Here is a 23,125-nt window from a genome sequence, read left to right on the forward strand (position 1 = left end):
TCCCCGCCCCCCTCCCCCACCCCCGACCGATCTCCGTCGGCCCCCCCAACCGATCTCTGCCACCCCCCGACCGATCTCCGCCCCCCCTCCCCGACCGATCTCCGCCGCCCCGACCCGCGCTCCCCCCGATCCGCGCTCCTGACCCCCCCCCGGACCCCGGACCCGACGCCACCTACCTGTCAATCCGGTAAGTCTAAGCTCGAAGTCTTGGGCCCGGCCGGGCCGGCCCATTCAGCCTCCCTCTCCTTTCTTTCTCTCTCTCTCTCTCTCCATTCTCTCTCTCTCTCTCTCTTCCCCCCTTCTCTCCCCTCTTCCCCTCCCTCCCGTCTCTTCCCCCCTCCCCTCCCTCCCTCCCTCCCCTCCCTCCCCTCCCCTCCCTCCCTTCTCTCACCCCCCCCCTCCCTCCCTTCTCTCCCCCCTTCTCTCCCCCCTCCCCTCCCTCCTCCTACCTCTCCTCACCCCCTCCTCTCCCTCCTCACCCCCTCCTCTCCCTCCTTTCTCACCCCCCTCCCCTCCCTCCCTTCTCACCCTCCCTCCCTTCTCACCCTCCCTCGCTTCTCACCCCCCATCCCTTCTCACCCCCTCCCCTCCCTCCCTTCTCAACCCCCCCTCCCCTCTCTCCCTTGTCACCCCCTCTCCCCCACTACACCCCCTCTCCCCCACTCCACCACCCCTCCTCCCCCTCCCCATCCCCTCCACCCCTCGCTGTCAGAAACACAGACACTGACAGACAGAGAGTGAGAGAGACACACACAGGCAGACAGAGAGATAGAGACACACGGGGGTGGGGCTGGGGGGGCCCATCCCAGCACGCTGTTGGAGGACTCCCGGTGCTGCAGTCATTAAGTAGAAAATGTTTTATTTATTGATTTTTTTTACATTTATTTTTTATTAATTTTTTTGATTGATTTATTGGTTGATTTATTGATGTATTTATTATTTATTATTGATGATGACTCTTTTTGTAAAATTGAAGTGTTTAATGTTTGTAAACTTCCCTTTAAACCCCCCCCCCCACAATTCCCTACACCTGATTTGTAACCTACGCCTGATTTTCTAAAGTGTAGACAAGGTTTTTTCGAGCGTACAAAAATTCTAAGTTAGTTTGGAGTAAGTTTTCACTGCCGAAACTTTGAAAACAGGCGTAAGTGGCCGGACACGCCCCTTTTGAAAAAAAAATTCTGTTCCAAAGTGAAACTGTTCTAACTGACTAGAACGGGAGCAAACTAAATGCCGAGAATTTGAATTTCTAAGATACTCCGTTCTACACCAGTTGCTCCAAAAAATCAGGAGCAACTGAGGCCGAAACTTGGGCCCATAGTCCTGCGCTGACCACTTTCTGCACCGTTCGCTGTTTGCACGAAAGCGCTGACGACATCGAGTAACTGCAGCCCTGGGTGCAATGAATAATTTATTGAATGTTCCCACTCCAGAGAGTTTAAAAATATCCGCTTCCAACACAATAGGTTTCACCGTGTCCTTGCCCGCGGTTTTACCTTTCTCTCCACGTGAAAAACCGCGGATCAAATTTGGGACCCAAACATTCTCGCCCAGTACCGAACAGTCAAATTATAGGGGCATTTAAAAATAAAACATAACTAACACCGACGCTATGAATCCATTGTCATGTATTTTATTACCTTCATGCTATGATAACACGAACTAAATCTTCGTGGTTGGTTCCATCACCGTCAAATTTCAGCTCTGAGACGTGCACTCGCCCTAGCGGCAAAATCGTTTACCTGGAATAGACCGATCCCCGAAGGACCTGGATAATCGAGAGTTGCCTGTATATGTGTGATGGATGAGGAACAGTAGTGAACTCAAGTGGCTAGGCATCATTCAGCAGCACTGGGAGAGATCCTAATCCTCTTTTAAACACCCAGCCCTGAGGAGGGGTATAAACTCAAAAATCTTACTTGAACATATTTGTGGAGTGATGTATAATGAGGGGATGGTTAAGACCATGAGCTTTGGAGGAGCTTTGCTCCATTCTACAAGATATGGACTAGAGGGTAGCTAATGTAACACCACTTTTTAAAAAGGGAGGGAGAGAGAAAGCATGTAATTATAGACCGGTTAGCCTGACATCAGTAGTGGGGAAAATGTTGGAATCAATTATTAAGGATGAAACAGCAGCGCATTTGGAAAGCAGTGACAGGATCGGTCCAAGTCAGCATGGATTTATGAAGGAGAAATCATACTTGACAAATCTTCTGGAATTTTTTGAGGATGTAACTAGTAGAGTGGACAAGGGCGAACCAGTGGATGTGGTGTATTTGGACTTTCAAAAGGCTTTTGACAAGGTCCCACACAAGATAATGGTGTGCAAAATCAAAGCACATGGTATTGGGGATAATATACTGATGTGGATAGAGAACTGGTTGGCAGACAGGAAGCAGAGAGTCGGAATAAACGGGTCCTTTTCAGAATGGCAGGCAGTGACAAGTGGAGTGCCGCAGGGCTCAGTGCTGGGACCCCAGCTCTTTACAATATACATTAATGATTAAATAAAGGAATTGAGTGTAACATCTCCAAGTTTGCAGATGACACTAAACTGGGTGGCGGTGTGAGCTGTGAGGGGGACACTAGGTGACTTGGCCAGTTTAGGTGAGTGGGCAAATGCATGGCAGATGCAGTATAATGTGGATAAATGTGAGGTTATCCACTTTGTGGGCAAAAACGCGAAGACTGAATATTATCTGAATGGCAGAAGATTAGGAAAAGAGGAGGTGCATCGAGACCTGGGTGTCATGGTTCATCAGTAATCAGCAGGGAGTCCGGGGCCCAGCGTCGGCGGCAGTCGGGAGTAGCGTCGAGGAGGTCCGTTGGTGAGGCCTATAAAAGGCGAACTTGTGCAGCTACAGGGAGAAGGCAAAAAAGAAGTAGAAAGAAACAGAAAGGTGACGTCACAGCCAAGGGGGTAAGTGATTGGCTGGTGATTGGTGAGTAGTTTTTCTTTTTTCTCTTTGATAACAGTGAGTAAACTTTAGCATTGTTGTTGCTTATCTAAGGGTTAAGTCATGTCAGGACAGCTCGGTCACGTGTTATGCTCCTCCTGTACCATGTGGGAACTCAGGGACGACACCAGTGTTCCTGACGACTACGTGTGCGGGAAGTGTATCCGCCTCCAGCTCCTGACGGACCGCATTGTGGAGTTGGAGCTGAGGGTGGATTCACTCTGGAGCATCCACGATGCTGAGAATGACGTGAGTAGCACATGTAGCGAGTTGGTCGTACCGCAGGGAAAGGGTCCACAGCCAGATAGGGAATGGAAGACCAGCAGGAAGAGCAGTGCAAGGAAGGTAGTGCAGGGGTCCCCTATGGTCATCCATCTGCAAAACAGATACAATGCTTTTGGTACTGTTGGGGGGGATGACTCATCAGGGGAGGGCAGCAGCAGCCAAGTTCATGGCACCGTGACTGGCTCTGTTGCACAGGAGGGCAGGAAAAAGAGTGGGAGAGCGATAGTGATAGGGGATTCAATTGTAAGGGGAATAGATAGGCGTTTCTGCGGCCGCAACCGAGACTCCAGGATGGTATGTTGCCTCCCTGGTGCAAGGGTCAAGGATGTCTCGGAGCGGGTGCAGGACATTCTAAAAAGGAAGGGAGAACAGCCAGTTGTCGTGGTGCACATTGGTACCAACGACATTGGTAAAAAATGGGATGAGGTCCTACAAAACGAATTTAAGGAGCTAGAAGCTAAATTTAAAAAGTAGGACCTCAAAAATAGTAATCTCGGGATTGCTAACAGTGCCACGTGCTAGTCAGAGTAGGAATCGCAGGATAGCGCAGATGAATATGTGGCTTGAGCAGTGGTGCAGCAGGGAAGGATTCAAATTCCTGGGGCATTAGAACCGGTTCTGGGGGAGGTGGGACCAGTACAAACCGGACGGTCTGCACCTGGACAGGACCGGAACCAATGTCCTAGGTGAAGTGTTTGCTAGTGCTGTTGGGGAGGAGTTAAACTAATATGGCAGGGGGATGGGAACCAATGCAGGGAGACAGAGGGAAACAAAAAGGAGACAAAAGCAAAAGACAGAAAGGAGATGAGGAAAAGTGAAGGGCAGAGAAACCCAAGGCAAAGAACAAAAAGGGCCACTGTACAGCAAAATTCTAAAAGGACAAAGGGTGTTAAAAAAACAAGCCTGAAGGCTTTGTGTCTTAATGCAAGGAGTATCCGTAATAAGGTGGATGAATTAACTGTGCAAATAGATGTTAACAAATATGATGTGATTGGGATTACGGAGACTTGGCTCCAGATTGATCAGGGCTGGGAACTCAACATCCAGGGGTATTCAACATTCAGGAAGGATAGAATAAAAGGAAAAGGAGGTGGGGTAGCATTGCTGGTTAAGGAGGAGATTAATGCAATAGTTAGGAAAGACATTAGCTTGGATGATGTGGAATCTATATGGGTAGAGCTGCAGAACACCAAAGGGCAAAAAATGTTAGTGGGAGTTGTGTACAGACCTCCAAACAGTAGTAGTGATGTTGGGGAGGGCATCAAACAGGAAATTATGGGTGCATGCAATAAAGGTGCAGCAATTATCATGGGTGACTTGAATATGCATATAGATTGGGCTAACCAAACTGGAAGCAATACGGTGGAGGAGAATTTCCTGGAGTGCATAAGGGATGGTTTTCTCGACCAATATGTCGAGGAACCAACTAGGGGGGAGGCCATCTTATACTGGGTGTTGTGTAATGAGAGAGGATTAATTAGCAATCTCATTGTGCGAGGCCCCTTGGGGAAAAGTGACCATAATATGGTGGAATTCTACATTAGGATGGAGAATGAAACAGTTCATTCAGAGACCATGGTCCAGAACTTAAAGAAGGCTAACTTTGAAGTTATGAGGCGTGAATTGGCTAGGATAGATTGGCGAATGATACTTAAGGGGTTGACTGTGGATGGGCAATGGCAGACATTTAGAGACCGCATGGATGAACTACAACAATTGTGCATTCCTGTCTGGCGTAAAAATAAAAAAAGCGAAGGTGGCTCAACCGTGACTATCAAGGGAAATCAGGGATAGTATTAAAGCCAAGGAAGTGGCATACAAATTGGCCAGAAATAGCAGCGAATCCGGGGACTGGAAGAAATTTAGAACTCAGCAGAGGAGGACAAAGGGTTTGATTCGGGCAGGGAAAATGGAGTACGAGAAGAAGCTTGCAGGGAACATTAAGATGGATTGCAAAAGTTTCTATAGATATGTAAAGAGAAAAAGGTTCGTGAAGACAAACGTAGGTCCCCTGCAGTCAGAATCAGGGGAAGTCATAACGGGGAACAAAGAAATGGCGGACCAATTGAACAAGTACTTTGGTTCGGTATTCACTCAGGAGGACACAAACAAACTTCCGGATATAAAAGGGGTCAGAGGGTCGAGTAAGGAGGAGAAACTGAGGGAAATCCTTATTAGTCGGGAAATTGATGGGATTGAAGGCCGATAAATCCCCAGGGCCTGATGGACTGCATCCCAGAGTACTTAAGGAGGTGGCCTTGGAAATAGCGGATGCATTGACAGTCATTTTCCAACATTCCATTAACTCTGGATCAGTTCCTATCGAGTGGAGGGTAGCCAATGTAACCCCACTTTTTAAAAAAGGAGGGAGAGAGAAAACAGGGAATTATAGACCGGTCAGCCTGACATCGGTAGTGGGTAAAATGATGGAATCAATTATTAAGGATGTCATAGCAGTGCATCTGGAAAGAGGTGACATGATAGGTCCAAGTCAGCATGGATTTGTGAAAGGGAAATCATGCTTGACAAATCTTCTGGAATTTTTTGAGGATGTTTCCAGTAGAATGGACAAGGGAGAACCAGTTGATGTGGTATATTTGGACTTTCAGAAGGCTTTCGACAAGGTCCCACACAAGAGATTAATGTGCAAAGTTAAAGCACATGGGATTGGGGGTAGTGTGCTGACATGGATTGAGAACTGGTTGTCAGACAGGAAGCAAAGAGTAGGAGTAAATGGGGACTTTTCAGAATGGCAGGCAGTGACTAGTGGGGTACCGCAAGGTTCTGTGCTGGGACCCCAGCTGTTTACACTGTACATTAATGATTTAGACGAGGAGATTAAATGTAGTATCTCCAAATTTGCGGATGACACTAAGTTGGGTGGCAGTGTGAGCTGCGAGGAGGATGCTATGAGGCTGCAGAGCGACTTGGATAGGTTAGGTGAGTGGGCAAATGCATGGCAGATGAAGTATAATGTGGATAAATGTGAGGTTATCCACTTTGGTGGTAAAAACAGAGAGACAGACTATTATCTGAATGGTGACAGATTAGGAAAAGGGGAGGTGCAATGAGACCTGGGTGTCATGGTACATCAGTCATTGAAGGTTGGCATGCAGGTACAGCAGGCGGTTAAGAAAGCAAATGGCATGTTGGCCTTCATAACGAGGGGATTTGAGTACAGGGGCAGGGAGGTGTTGCTACAGTTGTACAGGGCCTTGGTGAGGCCACACCTGGAGTATTGTGTACAGTTTTGGTCTCCTAACCTGAGGAAGGACATTCTTGCTATTGAGGGAGTGCAGCGAAGGTTCACCAGACTGATTCCTGGGATGGCGGGACTGACCTATCAAGAAAGACTGAATCAACTGGGCTTGTATTCACTGGAGTTCAGAAGACTGAGAGGGGACCTCATAGAAACGTTTAAAATTCTGACGGATTTAGACAGGTTAGATGCAGGAAGAATGTTCCCAATGTTGGGGAAGTCCAGAACCAGGGGACACAGTCTACGGATAAGGGTTAAGCCATTTAGGACCGAGATGAGGAGAAACTTCTTCACCCAGAGAGTGGTGAACCTGTGGAATTGTCTGCCACAGAAAGTTGTTGAGGCCAATTCACTAAATATATTCAAAAAGGAGTTAGATGAAGTCCTTACTACTCGGGGGATCAAGGGGTATGGCGAGAAAGCAGGAATGGGGTACTGAAGTTGCATGTTCAGCCATGAACTCATTGAATAGTGGTGCAGGCTAGATGGGCCGAATAGCCTACTCCTGCACCTATTTTCTATGTTTCTATGTTCTATGTTTCTATGAAAGTTGGCATACAGGTACAGCAGGTGGTGAAGAAGGCAAATGGTATGTTGGCCTTCATAGCTAGGGGATTTGAGTATAGGAGCAGGGAGGTCTTACTGCAGTTGTACAGGGCCTTGGTGAGGCCTCACCTGGAATATTGTGTTCAGTATTGGTCTCCTAATCTGAGGAAGGATGTTCTTGCTATTGAGGGAGTGCAGCGAAGGTTCACCAGACTGATTCCCGGGATGGCAGGACTGACATATGAGGAGAGACTGAATCAACTGGGCCTTTATACATTGGAGTTTAGAAGGATGAGAGGGGATCTCATAGAAACATATAAGATTCTGATGTGACGGGACAGGTTAGATGCGGGTAGAATGTTCCCGATGTTCGGGAAGTCCAGAACCAGGGGACACAGTCTTAGAATAAGGAGTAGGCCATTTAGGACTGAGATGAGGAGAAACTTCTTCACTCAGAGAGTTGTTAACCTGTGGAATTCCCTGCTGCAGAGAGTTGTTGATGTCACTTTATTGGATATATTCAAGAGGGAGTTAAATATGGCCGTTACGGCTAAGGGGATCAAGGGTATGGAGAGAAAGCATGAAAGGAGTACTGAGCAAATGATCAGCCATGATCTTATTGAATGATGGTGCAGGCTCGAAGGGCCGAATGGACTACTCCTGCATCTATTTTCTATGTTTCTATGTAAGATCTGCAAACCTCCTTAAAAACTAAGACAGCTCTTATGGTGACTCAGAAGATCATTGCAGCACTTAATTCCTTGGCCAAAGGGCAACAAGCAACTTTTTCCAGGACAATTTCCTGTGAAGCAATTTGCATAAAACAAGTAATTAATCTATTTGGCAGGTGAGCTCAGTTCACTGCATTTGGTGCAGAAGAAAGACAATGAATCTGGGCCATTAATGTGTGTTAAATCACATAGTGCACTGAACTATAGCCTGCACACGAGTCCCAACTGTCAACTATGTGAACCAAAAGAGATTTCATTCCAATAAACCATAATTAGTGTATAACTAAAGGTATGATTTTCTCCACATCAGTGCCCAATATGCTAAGATTCTTTCATCCTACAGTCATCCAGTGTTTCTGTACTCCTTCACTATCAAGAAGAAGGCACTGTCTGGCTTCTTGAAGACCAGGGCTATGCAATACTACCATGACTTTTAACATCACTGAGAAAGACCACAAGTGAGATGGAGGAATATTATCACATGGCTTATTACCCTCACTCGAACTGAAATCAAATATTCCATTGGCATGCTGAAGGAACAATTCAGATAGCTCTGGGAGCTTCCTCCAATATGCTTCCAGAAAATTGTAGTTACCTTCTGTATCCTCCCTATTTTGCTGAAAATTCAGAGTCCTGAGAAGGAGACCGAGCCAGAAGACGAACCCTCTGAGACAAAGGGCCCAAATTTGGCCAGGAGTTACTCCGTCTTTTTTGGAGCAACTTGATTTTTCTGAAATATCTTAAAAATCCCTATTCTGCACATTCAATTTGCGCCAGTGTAAGTGAGTTAGTTAGGATTATTTTTAGTTTAGTTTCATTTTGTTCAAAAGGGGGCATTACCAGCCACCTATGCCCATTTTGGCCATTTAAGCCACTTTGCACAGCTAATAGTTGCTCCAAACTAACTTAGGCCAGCGTATGTGACCACTTGTGGCCGCACAGAAAACCCTTGCGGAGAGTTAAGAAATCAGCGCAGGTAGGTACTTAATGACTTGACGAAAGAATGTGAATAGGATCAAACAGCTGTACAGGACATCATATGACAAACTTCGCAAAGTTAATTTACTATACAACAGAGGCGTTCATGGAAGCTTAAACTACAAAAATAAAAGAAGTGAAGAGATATAACATATTTACATAATTTTTTGAAAATATCCAAATAAAATATAGAAGTATCTCCTGCTCGTAATTCTTATGTTCTTATGTAGGAGAGTATTTTCATCAACAGAGTTAAGGAAAGTCTTGAGTAAGCTCATTAAAATTACTTCTACACAGTTATCACCCCCCCAATAAAAACTCGCCCCCTCAATCAAAACTTCCCGTCCCCGCACCCCCATTAAAACTCTCCTCAAAAAGCACAACCACCAATAATAAATAACACACAAAACTTAAGTCCTACCTTCCCAACTCGGCCCGGGAAGTCAGCGGGCTGGCCGGTGCGGGAGGACACTCGGCCTGGGATAGGGATGGGACATCGGGTCCCATGCTGCAGAGGAGCTATTGCGCATGCGCAAAACCTCCAGTGTGCATGCATTGAGCTGCAGGCACTCTTTTAAGCGCAGGGCCCTAACTCTGCCTCCTAATTAAATTGCCATGCCGTGCCAAGCCATGGGAGAGGCCACAGAGCGGCCAGAATCCGGGGACAACTTTTTGGCGCTGTTTTATTCTAAGAAGTTGCGCAACTCATGTGAGTGCGCCGAAAAAACGTGTGGGCCAAATTTGGGCCTAAAGAAACTTGGCGACGAGGTGGAAACAGCAGTGTCTCAAACAGCTGCTAAGAACAAGCTGCAAGACAAACTAATCAGAGAGACTTATAGTAATAGCTTACTATATAACTATACAACATCTGTAATAATCAGGATGCTTCACATCATTTAAATATACAACCCTTCAGAATACTGCATTCATCATTAAAAGCAGAAGTCCCATGAGGGTCCAAAGTCCAAATCACATCTTTTCCCATTCCATTGTGACTTTTAAGTTTCCAGCAAAGCAATCATGATTGTCATCAATATATCACCATTAACAAAAAGCAATGAAGATTTCTGGAACTTCATAACTGAAAAGTAACCTAGTTTCACTGCTGTCCACTCCCCTTGTGCTGCTTTCTAGTTTTCCTTCGTCCTGTTGGAGCCATAGCTTTACCTTCCTGCATGCTGATTCTGCTTTCAGAGCAGTCCAACTTTAAATCCTCTAGCTGTACTTTCAGAAGGAGTTCGCTTCTCTCCCAGGCACATCTGACCAATCACTGGCGGGACTCAGACCTTTGTTTTGTCCAGCAGTATTGCAATCACTGAATCCTTGTGTAATGTATTTGCTTCATGGTTTCTTTGCTTAAGAATTCATAGCAACACATTGCTATTAAGAACTAGTTGGTTTATTAACAAAGGTTTAACAATCACGCTACACATTACCAGTTTATCCACTAGGCTTACACCTTCATACTTTATCATGGATGACCTTGACCCAACTGACTGGGGTTTTATTGAGTCCTCTGAACATCACGTGACTGGCTAAGCCACTCACAGTGCAACAGCTCTACAACTCTTTTGTTGCAAAACAAAAATAAACGTTAAATCAAGTGCCCCCCTATTAAAGGGGGTGGGGGGGGGGGGGGGAAACTCCAAACACTTTTCAGATGCCCTTTTTTTGTTTTTTTTGTGGGTTTTTTAGGGCACCGAGAAGCAAATTATACAAGTGCCCCCTGACTGGGGGGACACTAAAATTTGGTTGCCGGGGGTGATGATGCACTCCAGTCCCTCCGGCGCCCACCTCTCGCGGAAGGCCGTGAGCGTACCGGTGGACACCGCGTGCTCCATCTCCAGGGACACCCTGGCCCGGATGTAAGCGCGGAAGAGAGGCAGGCAGTCGGGCTGAACGAACCGCTCGACCGCCCGCTGCCTGGACCGGCTGATGGCACCCTTGTCCGTGCCCAGAGCAGTCCTACGCGGAGGCCCTCGGGCCTACCCGCTCCCCTCTGCACAGGGTGCCCAAAAATCAGGAGTGTGGGACTGAAGTGCAACAAAATTTGAGGAGCAGCCCCTTTAAATAGTGGAACAGGGGCTGTAACCTCACACATTCTATAAAAACATGGAACACGGACTCTTCCAGACCGCAGAAATTGCAGGCCGCCTGGGAGCCCGTGAATCGACTTAAAGATTTGTTGCACGGGACTGCTCCGTGCACCACCCTCCAGGCCAAGTCCCCGATAAATACTGGAAGGACTCCCGCGTAGAGTGCACTCCATCGGGGGGCCCGCCTCCTCCGGACGGCAAGATGGTACGCCATGGCGTGTCCGGACGGCAGACGAGGATGGCAAGATTGAGAGTGTGCAGGAGCAGCCCGTACAGGAAACCAACAGCTCTACAGCTCTTTTGGTTGGATAACAATAAAACAGTTAAGTCAAGTGCCCTCCAATCTGGGGGACACTCCAAACATTTTTCAAGGCCTTTTTTTCCTTTTTTTTTTAAATTTTTATTTTTATTTTTTTGGGGTGTTTTTTTGGGCTTTAAAATCATACATTTTACAAGTGCCCCCTATAAAAGGGGAGGGGGACACTAAAACCCGGCAATTAAAACAAATTAAACTTTAAAACATATAAAATCAAATTAAAATTTGGTTGCCGGGGGTGACAATGCACTCCAGTCCCTCCAGCGGCCACCTCTCTCGGAAGGCCGCGAGCGTACCGGTGGACACCGCGTGCTCCATCTCCAGGGACACCCTGGACCGGATGCAAGCATGGAAGAGAGGCAGGCAGTCAGGCTGAACGACCCCCTCGACCGCCCGCTGCCTGGACCGGCTGATGGCACCCTTGGCCGTGCCCAGGAGCAGTCCTACGAGGAGGTCCTCGGACCTACCCGCTCCCCTCCGCACAGGGTGCCCAAATATCAGGAGTGTGGGACTGAAGTGCAACCAGAAATTGAGGAGCAGCCCCTTTAAATATTGGAACAGGGGCTGCAACCTCGTGCACTCAATAAAAACGTGGAACACGGACTCTTCCAGACCGCAGAAATTGCAGGCCGCCTGGGAGCCCGTGAACCGACTTAAAGATTTGTTGCACGGGACTGCTCCGTGCACCACCCTCCAGGCCAAGTCCCCGATAAATAGTGGGAGGGCTCCCGCGTAGAGTGCACTCCATCGGGGGCCCCGCCTCCTCCGGACAGCAAGATGGTACGCCATGGCGTGTCCGGACGGCAGACGAGGATGGCAAGATTGAGAGTGTGCAGGAACAGCCCGTACAGGAAACCAACTCTTTTGGGGGGGGGGAACAAAATAAACATTAGATCAAGTGCCCCCCGATCTGGGGGACACTCTAGACACTTTAAACTGCCCCTTTATTTTTTTAAATGTTAGTTGGTTTTTTTTGTGTTTTTTTTATTTTTGGGGGGGGGGCATTAAAACCACATATTTTACAAGTGCCCCCTATAAAAGGGGAGGGGGACACTAAAACCGGCAATTAAAACAAATTAAACTTTAAAACATATAAAATCAAATTAAAATTTGGTTGCCGGGGGTAACGATGCACTCCAGTCCCTCCGGCGCCCACCTCTCGCAAAAGGCCGCGAGCGTACCGGTGGACACCGCGTGCTCCATCTCTAGGGACACCCTGGCTCTGATGTAGGCGTGGAAGAGAGGCAGGCAGTTGGGCTGAACGACCCCCTCGACCGCCCGCTGCCTGGACCGGCTGATGGCACCCTTGGCCGTGCCCAGGAGCAGTCCTACGAGGAGGCCCTCGGGCCTACCCGCTCCCCTCCGCACAGGGTGCCCAAAGATCAGGATGGTAGGACTGAAGTGCAACCAGAAATTGAGGAGCAGCCCCTTTAAATAATGGAACAGGGGCTGCAACCTCGAACATTCGATAAAAACGTGGAACACGGACTCTTCCAGACCACAGAAATTGCAGGTGACCTGGGAGCCCGTGAACCGGCTTAAAAATTTATTGCACGGGACTGCTCCGTGCACCACCCTCCAGGCCAAGTCCCCGATAAATACTGGGAGGACTCCCGCGTAGAGTGCACTCCATCGGGGACCCCCGCCTCCTCCGGACGGCAAGATAATGCGCCATAGCGTGTCCGGACGGCAAGATGATGCGCCATAGCGTGTCCGGACGGCAGACGAGGATGGCAAGATTGAGAGTGTGCAGGAGCAGCCCGTACAGGAAACCAACAGCTCTACAAACCTGTGACCATACTCACAGGTGCATGCATTACACCTTGGATTTCCAATGGAGCCACAGAACAGATGTAAGTACCGCCCCACTATACTTCCAATGGCGGATTGTGGCACTCAGAAATTTGGGGCCTAAGTTTTTACTTAACCAGGAAACAGATCTGACCCTAAACTTAGAAAAGGTAAGAGTTTGTTGTGTCAAGACAGTAGAGTTCAGAAAAGCTTGGGTTTCAGGCTTGAATTTGTAGTTTTATTCAGTAATGCATTGTCTAGTGCATCATATGAACCGCAAAGAAATTCTGATGTCCGACATTGTGAATTCTCATGTCTCACAAACTTTTAGATTATTGTTGCCTACATAACTGTTCAAACTTAATCCTTTGTTTCTCTGATTTATTATTGCACAGATATAAATGAATGTGAGCAGGCCAACCTGTGTCATAGAGGACATTGCACCAACACCCCAGGTTCTTATCGCTGTGACTGTGATGAGGGTTACATAATGACTAGACCAGGAGAGTGCAATGGTAAATGAAATCGTTGACTGTGATCTAATAGTGAATTGTATCCTAGTCATTGTGGAATAACTTGAATAGCGATTGAGGTCAATTTCAGGTGATGTTAGTTAAAATTGAAAATGATACATTGCAGTCCTCTTCACTGCTCATCCCATTTTTCTGCCACACTTCTTCCTATGGTTAATAGAGTTTGGACTGGTTGAGCATGGTTTTTCCCATAGTCATGACCCGAGCTATTTTGCCACTCCAATCAGTTGAATGGAGATGTACGCCTGCAAGGCAGATGTGGTCCTGTTAGTTTATTGCACTTTTGCCCCAAAATAGAACGCTTTATTACCGTATAGTACTTCATCAATTGAGGAGCTGAAAACTGTCACATCTGGCCGAGGAAAAAGTAAGTTTGAGCAAGAGCTAGAAAATGTAGATTGATGACATTGGGTAAAGTCCATTCCTCCACCGGGTCGACTGACCCACCAGCATCTAAACATTATGGTATAGCACCATTGCAATTTAGTATGCAAGCTTGGATGCATTTGATTGGGGGAGAGGAGCAAAAAGCTGTACTGTATCTGTAAATATTAGGCGACTAAGAATATTTTTCTGTTTCTGGCTTATATTACAACAGTCGTCTTGGGCTGTGCATTAATGGCTCTGAAAACAGATGGACAATCTCGTCATTTTGTAATGAATCTCAACTTTGTCTTTAAAACGTTTTGGAAAAACTGAGCTCAATTTTTGATTCATTTAACAGATATCGATGAATGCCGTAGCCCTAATACATGCCCGACTGGAAAATGCATCAATACTCTGGGCTCCTTTGAATGTGTCAGCTGTTCGGCTGGATACAGAGCAATGAATGGCAAATGCCTAGGTAAGATGCATAAAGTTAAATTGTTTGCCAATGTCATTCTTCAATAATGAACCACAAATCTGCTGTCTACATCCAGGACACTAAAATTTGTAATTTTTGTATGGCAAATTTATTATTTGAATTCTACCTGATATCCTTGAAGACACACTTCGCTTGATTGTTTTAAGCAATTAAAACCCTGTATTTGTTTTTTTAATCTGTAATGGATTTGATATGTGCACCAAAACAAAGTCAATTGTATGCTCTATTGATAATGATGTCATACTAGTAATGGGAAAAGAACAAAAGCTGGCCACTTATCTTTAATAGAGTTCGGATAAAGTTTGTAATTTGGAATTTACAGCAAACAAGATATCTGTAAGATGTAATCTTTTTTAATTGGACTAAATATCTTGCATTTAGAGATAATAATTCATAGTGAAAGTACAGGCGGAGACTATTTGGATAAATGTTCCATGTCAAGCATTTGGCTGAAGACTCAGCTGGTCAACTGGTCAACTGCACAGCATTACTGCTTTATTAGGTAATGCATGCAACCAGTATACCAGAACTTCTGTCGCAATGATTTTTCAGTACCAATATCATCATCATCATCATCATCATAGGCAGTCCCTCGGAATCGAGGAAGACTTGCTTCCACTCCTGAAGTGAGTTCTTTGGTGGCTGAACAGTCCAATACGAGAGCCACAGACTCTGTCACAGGTGGGACAGATAGTGGTTGAGGGAAGGGGTGGGTGGGACTGGTTTGCCGCACGCTCGTTCCGCTGTCTGCACTTGATTTCTGCATGCTCTCGGCGTTGAGACTCGAGGTGCTCAGCGCCCTCTCGGATGCACATCCTCCACTTAGGGCGGTCTTGGGCCAGGGACTCCCAGGTGTCAGTGGGGATGCTGCACTTTATCAGGGAGGCTTTGAGGGTGTCCTTGTAGCGTTTCCGCTGCCCACCTTTGGCTCGTTTGCCATGAAGGAGCTCCGAGTAGAGCACTTGCTTTGGGAGTCTCGTGTCTGGCATGTGGACTATGTGGTCTGCCCAGCGGGGCTGATCGAGTGTGATCAGTGCTTTAATGCTGGGGATGTTAATACCAATGACCGCCAAACACACAGGCCTTGTCTAGTAAGAAATCATCAGTCCAATAGAGCAGCACATTGGTGAAGCTATCAAACTGTTGCGCGGAAAAGCAAGACTCCTATTCATGCTTGGGATTCATAATAGATCTTGGGCTTAGTTAAGCTGTCAGTGAGAAGCATAGAGCATAGTTAAGGAATGACTGCTCCAAGGGAGTGAGGGGAAATGACCAACAACAACGTGCCTATTTAGCTAATGGCCTAGAAATTGCGGTAGGAGGTTTCCGCGGGCGGAAGCCTCCGACTTCAATAACTTCTACAAAAGTGCCAGTGGTCCCGGAGGTTCGGCAACTTGCCATCCTGGAGCTCGACGCGAAGGCCAGCTTAGGGGCCCACATATCCCAGGATCGTATGGATCTCTGGGATCACGTGGGCCGGCCTAACCTATCAGAGCAGGGGATCCCCATTCATAGTTATGTGAGTTCCGTATCTACGGACCTCACATTAGTATGATTGGGAATACTACCAAAAACACAACATACACTGAAAAAAAAATCACATTTCATATTTAAAATGCAATTTAATGAAATATTTTTTACAATAATTTATTTCTTTGAAATTGTATTTTATATGTTTTAGCTGGGCTAAAAATAAACTTACCTCAATGGAGAAGGTTTTTAACAAATAAGTGAGTGATAACATTTTAATTTTCTATTTTTATAAAACTCTTCTGTAATTAACCCAACTCTCCATCCGCGAAGGCCCTTATCCTTCACATGCGGCGATCTGTCAATAGATTTTTTCACTTCGTACGCACCCGGAGGGGCTGCGGCTTCAGGCCCAGCTATTCACAGAAAAACAAGGTATCATTTTAACCCCACACTTTATCCCTCTAGGACAGGTGAGACAGTTTCAGGGAGTTAAATTGTTAAAAATAGAAGACCCTACCTCAACCCACCACGACCGAGCTTACTTCCAGCTTAACTGGGTTGGGTTTGAGGTCGGACAAGTAGCAGCTGAAAGGAGACGGGACCAGGCGGCTGCAGCAGGCAAGTGCTTATCCAGCACTGCTCGTCAGCCTCACCGATCTCCCAGACCCCCTCGCCGCTGATCCCTCGGGGACCCCTCGCCGCTCATCCCTTGAGGTCCCCTCCCCGCTCATCCCTCGGGGCCCCCTCCCTGCGATCTCTCGGGGCCCCCTCCCCACGATCTCTCTTCCCTGTGATCTCTCCACTCTGCCCCCCCCCCCCACCTTCCTAGCCCTGCAATCTCTGCACCTGTCCTGCAATCTCTCAGACACCCCTCACTACGATCACTTTTCCTCCCTGCCAGTGGCCCCCGCCTGCTACCTTGTAATGCAGCCTATCCTGCCCAGCAGACAGGTGGCCTTCAATTTGCCTGGCTGCTAAGCAGGAAATAGAAAAACAGGTGCAGTAGTAGGCCATTCGGCCCTTTGAGCCTGCACCACTATTCAATAAGATCATGGCTGATCATTCACCTCAGTACCGCTTTCCTGCTTTCTCTCTATACCCCTTGATTCCTTTAGCCATAAGGGACATATCCAACTCCCTCGAACATATCGAATGAACTGGCATCACCAACTCTCTGCGGTAGAGAATTCCACAGGTTAACAACTCTCTGAGTGAAGAAGTTACTCCACAGTTCAGTCTTAAATGGCTTACCCCTTATCCTTAGACTGTGACCCCTGCTTCTGGACTCCCCCAACATCGGTAACATTCTTCCTGTCAGAATTTTATGTTTCTATGAGATCCCCTCTCATTCTTTTAAAGTCCAGTGAATACAGACCCAGTCGATCCAGTCTCTCCTCATATGTCAGTCCTGCCATCCCGGGAATCAGTCTGGTGAACCTTCGCTGCACTCCCTCAATAGCAAGAACGTCCTTCCTCAGATTCAGAGACCAAAACTGAACACAATATTCCAGGTACCGAGGCCCAGTACAGCTGCAGCAAGACCTCCCTGCTCCTCCTACTCAAATCCCCTAGCTATGAAGGCCAACATGCTATTTGCCTTCTTCACCACCTGCTGTACCTGCATGCCAACCTTCAATGACTGATGTACCATGACACCCAGGTCTCGTTGCACCTCCCTTTTTCCTAATCTGCCGCCATTCAGACAATATTCTGCCTTCGTGTTTTTGCCACCAAAGTGGATAACCTCACATTTATCACATTATACTTCATCTGCCATGCATTTGCCCACTCACCTAACCTGTCCAAGTCACACTGCAGCCTCTTAGCGTCCCCCTCACAGCTCACACCGCCACCCAGCTTAGTCTGCAAACTTAGAGATATTACTCTCAATTCCTTTATCTAAATCATTGATGTATATTGTAATAGCTGTGGTCCCAGCACTGAGTCCTGCGGCACCCCACTAGTCACTGCCTGCCATTCTGAAAAGGACCTATTTATCCCGACTCTCAGTTCTCTATCCATGTCAATACATTACCCCCAATACCATGTGATTTAATTTTGCACACCAGTGTCTTGTGTGGGACCTTGTCAAAAGCCTTTTGAAAGTCCAAAGACACCACATCCACTGGTTCTCCCTTGTCCACTCTACTAGTTACATCCTCAAAAAATTTCAGAAGATTTGTCAAGCATGATTTCCCTTTCATAAATCCATGCTGACTTGGACCGATCTTGTCACTGATTTCCAAATATCCTGCTATTTCATCTTTAATAATTGATTCCAACATTTTCCCCACTACTGATGTCAGGCTAACTGGTCTCTAATTCCCCGTTTTCTCTCTCCCTCCTTTTTTAAAAAGTGGTGTTACATTAGCTACCCTCCAGTCCATAGGAACTGATCCAGAGTCGATAGACTGTTGGAAAATGATCACCAATGCATCCACTATTTCTAGGGCCACTTCATTAAGTACTCTGGGTTAAGTAGACTCTCAGGCCCTGGGGATTTATCAGCCTTCAATCCCATCAATTTCCCGAACACAATTTCCTGACTAATAAGGATTTCCTTCAGTTCCTCCTTCTTGCTAGATCCTTGGTCCCCGAGTATTTCCGGAAGGTTATTTGTGTCTTCCTTCGTGAAGACAGACAATTGGTCTGCCATTTCTTTTTTCTCCATTATAAATTCACCTGAATTCGACTGCAAGGGGCCTACGTTTGTCTTCACTAATCTTTTTCTCTTCACATATTAATAGAAGCTTTTGCAATCATTTTTTATGTTCCAAGCAAGCTTCCTCTCGTACTCTATTTTCCCCCTCCTAATTAAACCCTTTGTCCTCCTCTGCTGAATTCTAAATTTCACCCCATCCTCAGGTTTTCTGTTTTTTCTGTCTAATTTATACGCCTCTTCCTTGGATTTAACACTATCCCTAATTTCCCTTGTTAGCCACGGTTGAACCACCTTCCCCGTTTTATTTTTTCTCCAGACAGGGATGTACAATTGTTGAAGTTCCTCCATGTGATCTTTAAATGTTTGCCATTGTCTATCCACCGTCAACCCTTTAAGTATCATTCGCCAGTCTATTCTAGCCAATTCACATCTCATACCATCGAAGTTACCTTTCCTTAAGTTCAGGACCCTAGTCTCTGAATTAACTATGTCACTCTCCATCTTAATAAAGAACTCTACCATGTTATGATCACTCTTCCCCAAGGGGCCTCGCACAACAAGATTGTTAATTAGTCCTTTCTCATTACACATCACCCAATCTGGGATGGCCAGCCCTCTAGTTGGTTCCTCGACATATTGATCTAGAAAACCATCACTAGTACACTCCAGAATCGAATAAATGAATCCCTAATGATATCCTATCTTTATAAGAACATAAGAATTAGGAGCAGGAGCTAGAATTTGCACAGGTTCACCTCCCGGTTTCTCGGTGGTATTGGCCATTTTGGGCGAGAATCGGGTCAGCGAAAAATTCCCCAGCTGAGGCATGCCAGCGGTTTCGAAGTTCCGCTGGGAAGGGGACCGCCAGCGTGCACCAGCCACAGATTGCCCTGGCGCGATTTTTGGCTCAGCGGGGAACCATAGGTAAGTATGAAAAAAAAATGTTTTTAAATCCCCACGAGGATCAGCGGAGCTCGGCGGTAGGTAAGTAGATCTGCAAGGAAAAGGTTAGTGATTGGTTTTTTACTATTTATTTTCAAAATCTGTTGGGGTGATTTAATTTTAAAGTGTCTTTGGAATGTTTTTTTGATTTTTTTTTTTAATTAGGTTTTTTTTTTAAATTATTTAAATTTTTTTTCTCATGTTAGGCCCAACCTGCAGCCTCGGTGTAAATTTTTATAGATATTTTTATGTTTTGCCCATTTTCTTTAGGCATTGGTCAATCTAGCCTAAATTGCACTTTTACGCCCAGCTTGGAGGTGCAAGGCCCATATTTTTCGCTAGGCGGATTTCTTTTTCGGGAAGTTTTCGCTGACGATATTCTTCCCACCTTAGCGGTTTTTTGGGTGGCAATCGGGTGCTGGCGGGCTTTGGGGAAATTCTAGCCCCATATCCCTCGATTCCCTTAATATCCAAAAATCTATCGATCTCTGCCTTGAATATACTCAACAACTGAGATTCCACAGCCCTATGGGGTCGAGAATTCCAAAGATTCGCCACCCTCTGAGTGAAGAAATATCTCCTTATCTCAGTCCGAAATGGCTGACCCCTTATTCTGTGACTGTGGGGCCGAAATCCAGCAGCGCAAGAAAACTGGCACAGCAATGATTTTTTCTTTGTCCTTACCACACAGATACTTGGTGCAGTCGGAAGAACCATTTTCAGGACTTAACATTTTTTTAAAAGTCCCAGAGGAAATGTGTTATAATGGCGGCTGGCCATAGACTCAAAGCCAGGCTGAGCGGCTGAATATAGGTCGGACAGAGACTCCGCCGCTGTCAATCAGCGGTGGAGTCATGGTGACGTCACAGCACGTGAGCATCACCACGCTCTCTCCCCTCCGTTAAAGGAGAGAGATTCTGTCATTTTTTTTATCTTCGGCCTCTGGGCCACCAGGAAGGGTTTCGGCTGGGCTAGTAGCCTGGAACCCAAGAGGGGGCGCCAGGCTGCCCGTTGGCGGCTCAGCCGAACCTGGTGGCACTATTTTACCGGCCGATCAGGAAGTCGGCTGGTAAAAATGATTAGATGGCAACCACTGCAGTGGGCCCTCCCCTTGAAGGGCCACCATGCTGCCGGGCCGCGCACAGTCTTCAGAGGTTGCATCAACAGAAAAACCTGTCGGGGGGCACCACGCGGCGGGGGATTGATTTCTGCAGTTGCATTTTGGTCAGAGTATTTTTAAGGTTGCGTATTCTTATGACGCACTTTTGGCAGTCATCAGAATTGGGCGGTATCGGGTCCAAGCCAAAAAAATCCCTGACCTGAATTTAGGTCGGGTCGGACAATTGACCCCAAAGCGGCGACCACTGGATTCTCACACATGTCCATCGCTAACGGACAGTAGCGGCCCCTGTGACTCCTGGTTCTAGACTCCCCATCCAGGGGAAACATCCTCCCCGGATCTACCCTGCCATGCCCTGTAAGAATGTTGTATGTTTCAATTAGATCACCTTTCATTCTTCTAAACTCTAGAGAATATAGGCCTAGTCTACTCAATCTCTCCTCATAGGACAATCCCCCCCCCCATCCCAGGAATAGTCTGGTGAACCTTCAATGCACGCTCTCTCTGGCAAGTATATCCTTCCTTAGGTAAGGAGACCAAAACTGTATACAGTACTCCCGGTGTGGTCTCACCAGGGCCCTATATAATTGCAGTAAGACTTCTTTATTCTGATACTTAAATCTTCTTGTAATAAAGGCCAACACGCCATTTGCTTTCTTAATTGCTTGCTGTAGCTGCATATTAAATTTCAGTGATTCATGTACAAGAACACCCTGCTCCCTTTTAACACCAACATTTCTCAATCTTTCACCATTTAAAAAATACTCAATTTTTTCTATATTTCCTACCAAAGTGATAACTTCACATTTCTCCACATTATATTCCATTTGCCATGTTCTTGCCCATTCACTTAGCCTGTCTATATTCCCTTGAAGTCTCTTTGCATCCCCCTCACAACTTGCATTCTCACCTAGCTTTGTATCATCAGCAAATTTGGATATATTACATTTGGTCCTCTCATCCAAATCATTGATATATATTGTGAATAGCTGAGACCCAAGCACCTTCCCTTGCAGTACTTCACCAGTTACAGCCTAGCAACCCAAAAATGACCCGTTTATTCTAACTCTCTATTTTCTGTCCATTAACCAATCCTCAATCCATGCTAATATATTACCCCAAATCCCATGAGCCCTAATTTTGTTTAATAACCTCTTGTGTGGTACCTTATCGAATGCCTTCTGAAAATCCAAATACACCACATCCACCAGTGTTCCCCCTTATCTTTTCTGCTAGTTACAACCTCAAAAAAAACTACAGATTTGTCAAACATGATTCCCCTTTCATAAATCCATGTTAACTCTGCCCAATCTTATTATTCTTTTCTAAGTGCCCTATTACCACGTCCTTAATAACAGATTCTAGCATTTTCCCTATTACTGATGTCAGGCTAACTGGTCTGTAGTTCTCCGTTTTCTCTCTCCCTCCTTTCTTAAATAGTGGGGCTACATTTGCTACCTCCCAATGCATGGGAATTGTTCTAGAATCTATGGAATTTTGGAAGATGACAACCAATGCATCCACTATTTCTATGGCCACCTCTTTCAAAACCCTGGGATATAGGCCATCAGGTCCAGGGGATTTATTGGCTTTCAGTCCCATTAATTTCTCCAGCACCATTTTTTACAAATATTAATTTCTTTCAGTTACTCATTCTCGCTAGACCCTTGGTTCTCCACTATTTCCGGCAAGTTTTTTGAGTCTTCCGTGAAGATGGACACAGAGTATTTGTTTAATTTCTCTGCCATTTCCTTATTCCCATTATAATTTCTCCTGTCTCAGCCGGTAAGGGACCCACATTTACTTTCGCTAATCTTTCCCTTTTTCATACCTATAGAAGCGTTTAAAAGTCTGCTTTTATGTCTCTCGCTACTTTACTCTCATATTCTATTTTCCCTTTCTTTATCAATTTCTTGGTCCTCCTTTGCTGAATTCTAAAATCCTTCCAATCCTCAGGTTTATTACTCTTTTTGGCAACATTATGAGCCTCTTCCTTTGATCTAATACAATTTTTAATTTCTCTTGCTAGCCACATTTGGACCACTTTTCCTGTGGGCATTTGTGCCTTAAAGGAATGTATGTTTGTTGTAAATTATGTATTAATTGTTTAAATGCTATCCATTGCTTATCTACCATCATAGCTTTTAATGTAGTTTCCCAATCTACCTTAGACAACTCGCCCCTCCTACCTACGTAGTTTGCTTTGTTTAGATTTAAGACACTAGTTTCGGATTCAACTAAATCATTTTCAAACTCAATCAAAAATTCTATCATATTATGGTCACTCTTCCCTAAAGGCCCCTTTACTACAAGGTTATTAATTAACCTTTTCTCATTGCACAATACTAGATCTAAAATAGCCTGTTCCCTAGTTGGTTCCTCAACATACTGATCTAGAAAACTATCTTGTATACATTCCATGAATTCATTCTCTACATTTTTACTGCAAATTTGTTTTGCCCAGTCTATTTTAGATTAAAGTCCCCCATGTTAACTGTATTAACCTTATTACATGCATTTCTAATTTCCTGAATTATACTCTACCCTACATTACAACTACTGTTTGGG

General features: G+C 45.8%; 1 protein-coding gene across 2 annotated transcripts in view; it reads left to right on the forward strand.

Moving 5' to 3' along the window:
• LOC139263461 (latent-transforming growth factor beta-binding protein 2-like) overlaps positions 1 to 23,125 on the forward strand; it is an 857,891-nt gene that overhangs the window by 602,840 nt on the left and 231,926 nt on the right. For both annotated transcript variants that reach the window (XM_070879584.1, XM_070879586.1), the window contains 2 exons: positions 13,358 to 13,477; positions 14,220 to 14,339. In XM_070879584.1, coding sequence (XP_070735685.1) covers positions 13,358 to 13,477; positions 14,220 to 14,339 — 240 coding nt within the window. The remainder of the gene's footprint in view (positions 1 to 13,357; positions 13,478 to 14,219; positions 14,340 to 23,125) is intronic.

The sequence above is a fragment of the Pristiophorus japonicus genome, chromosome 4 (genome assembly GCF_044704955.1).
Source record: "Pristiophorus japonicus isolate sPriJap1 chromosome 4, sPriJap1.hap1, whole genome shotgun sequence".
Lineage (NCBI taxonomy): Eukaryota > Metazoa > Chordata > Chondrichthyes > Pristiophoridae > Pristiophorus > Pristiophorus japonicus.